This window comes from Arachis ipaensis, chromosome B4 (genome assembly GCF_059453495.1).
Source record: "Arachis ipaensis isolate K30076 ecotype BB chromosome B4, ASM5945349v1, whole genome shotgun sequence".
NCBI classification, from domain to species: Eukaryota; Viridiplantae; Streptophyta; class Magnoliopsida; order Fabales; family Fabaceae; genus Arachis; species Arachis ipaensis.
In genome coordinates this window covers 7,879,479-7,882,096 of record NC_142439.1, presented here as the reverse complement: position 1 = coordinate 7,882,096, position 2,618 = coordinate 7,879,479, and the positions used below count along the sequence as shown (strand labels likewise).

At 35.6% G+C, this 2,618-nt stretch overlaps 1 protein-coding gene across 1 annotated transcript; it reads left to right on the top strand.

The window, feature by feature from the left end:
* On the top strand, window positions 1-763 carry LOC107637554 (NADH-ubiquinone oxidoreductase). The gene is made up of 2 exons (XM_016340959.3): window positions 1-229; window positions 339-763. The coding sequence occupies exons 1-2, from the start codon at window positions 76-78 to the stop codon at window positions 488-490; spliced, it is 306 nt and encodes a 101-aa protein (XP_016196445.1). The 5' UTR covers window positions 1-75; the 3' UTR covers window positions 491-763.
* Window positions 764-2,618: the final 1,855 nt, after the last annotated feature.

Sequence of the window (2,618 nt, the reverse complement as noted above, 5' to 3'; positions counted from 1 at the left end):
GTGCGTGCGTCTGTTAATCTGTTATAGTAATCGATCTAGAGTGAGAGATTCAGCGAAGAAGAGGAAGAAGCGAAGATGAACACAGACATCACAGCATCGACGAAGCCAGAGTACCCTGTAATCGATCGCAACCCTCCCTTCACCAAAGTCGTAGGCAACTTCAGCACCCTCGATTATCTCCGATTCTCCACCCTCACCGGCATTTCGGTCACCGTCGGTTACCTCTCCGGTCACCTCTCTTTTTCCCTCTCTATTAGTTATATTTCAATTAATCAATTCAATTGAATAATAATAATGATGATAAAATTAAAAATTGCCCCCAATTTGGTTGAAATTAGGGATTAAGCCTGGAATCAAGGGACCTTCCATGGTGACTGGGGGACTCATTGGGCTCATGGGCGGGTTCATGTACGCTTACCAGAACTCAGCGGGTAGACTCATGGGTTTCTTCCCCAACGACGATGAGGTAGCTCGCTACAAGAAGAAATAAGCTTCTTTTTTTTTTTTTACTATTTAATTTTTTTTATTAGTTGTTATTTTCACATTTGGGACCTCTCTATTACTTTTTAACTCTACGGTGCTAGCTCTGAATAATTTGATCTCCCTTTATTGTTGGGATTGCTTGTTTCTTGAGCTGCATTTCCTTTGTGACGAGCTTGTCTTGTTGGAATGATAAGTCAATGTTATGTGGATTTTTCTGTGGCTCTGTATGATTGAGGTTCGATTTAGTAATATACCAAGAGAGTTTGTGGTGTGTTTGCAAGTTTGGGGTTTTGTTCTTTCCAGATAGTTTCAGATGGAAAAGAGTTAAGAGTCATAGTCATTCTTTAAACCAGTTCCTTCATAATGCAATGTTATCTTATCTTTGAGGGATTCTAAGGGAACATTTGTTATACAAGTTAATAGATGGTATAAGGGGGAATTTACTTATGTTAGCATTGGTCACCATATTTGCTACCAAATTAAACATGAAGTCGTGCTAATCATTAACATGCCATCAGCCTTTCCCTTTTCTGATTGAGATAAAACACTAGGTGCACAGTTAACACTTAGAATGTTCAGAAGATGAGAAATAGGGGATGTGATAACACTAAAACGGTCATTGTTCCCCATATAGAGAATGTGTAGAGATAAAGAGTGAGTCCAACTCTGGTGCTAATACTTGCAACCAGTTTCTCCATGCGAAAGGTTCTACATTGTCCAACTCTCTGCTCTGCTATTAAATTCTGAATCTAAAACCACCTTGTTTCATGCTGTTTCAAATTGTAGCACCAGTTAATACATGCTTATGTACTACTTTTATTGCAATGAATATGTGTCATATGTTATGTGCTTGGTGGCTAAGGAGTTAAGGAGATACTGATTTTTTCTCCCCCAGAGCTTATGTTGTTGTGAATGAAAAAATCTAAATTTGGTAATACACTAATACATAATTTATAAGCTGCTTGGGTTATGCTTCATGGGGTTATTTTTTTTATCGTTTTTTCTTCAACCTGTGATTATCCTTGGTAGGAGCAACATGGTCATGTTACTGTATAAATTGGTAGGGAAAAAAAGGAAGCATATGAATGGATTTTATTACTATAGTTGAACATATTTGGATTTTTTTTCTGTACCCAATTCTTATTCTGATGCCGATACCTTGTATCCAATATTTGTTTGGTGGATATATAGACTTTCATAAGAATAATTGAGTTGGTGAGATAGGTTGTTTTTAGCTATAATAGCTGAATGGCATCAATATCTTTAAACTTCATAGAATACTCTTGTAATAATCAATTTTTGTGTATTATTAAATATTAATTACAAGCCATGTGATCTTGCACAGTTGCTATATCTGGACTAATTACAAAAGCATGGTGAGTTTCATGGGTCAGAAATGTAAATCCTAATGCCTAGTTACATTGGGTGAATAGTAATCAACTAATCACTTAGTAAAGTGCTATTTATAAACTTTAAAGCTGACAGAGTTAAAGGGTTACCTTTATGTGACATGATATCTAACTTTCATCACCTTGTTTTGGCAAGAATAGAGAATGCGTTCACATTGATTTAGTGAATGACAAAAAGAGTTCATACTACGGTATGAACTCTTTTTATCGTTCATGTTTCTTTATTTGTGGTTATAAGGAGCCTCATTTATGAGCTTTTTGCATAGTTTTGAAGTGGAAAGAGATAAAAATCAGCTAAGAGACAAGTGGGAACAAGGGTTATTACTTAATACTAGATTTACTCCAAGTGAAGGTGACATGAGCTATTTAGAGAGAAAAGGAATTCACACCTCATAATTACGTTTATCGTTATATGGTGAGAGCTTGAATGTGTGGAGACTGGTGACATTTGAATTGCTTTGCGGCCGAAGGATGATGGGATAGGATTGGTATTATATAGTACTATACACTCTACACTACACAAAAGTAGAAACAGGGGAGATTGATTGGATTTGGAGGGCGTGGATGACCTCAAAAGTAGATAGTTCTTTCTTCTTTCTTCTTTTCTTTTTTCAAAAAAAAATATAGCATGGAAATGATTGACACAAAATCTATAAATTTAATGATTTTTTAAACATTTTTGTTATACTAATTAAAAAAAAGCTGTTGATCGAAGCACAGAATTTT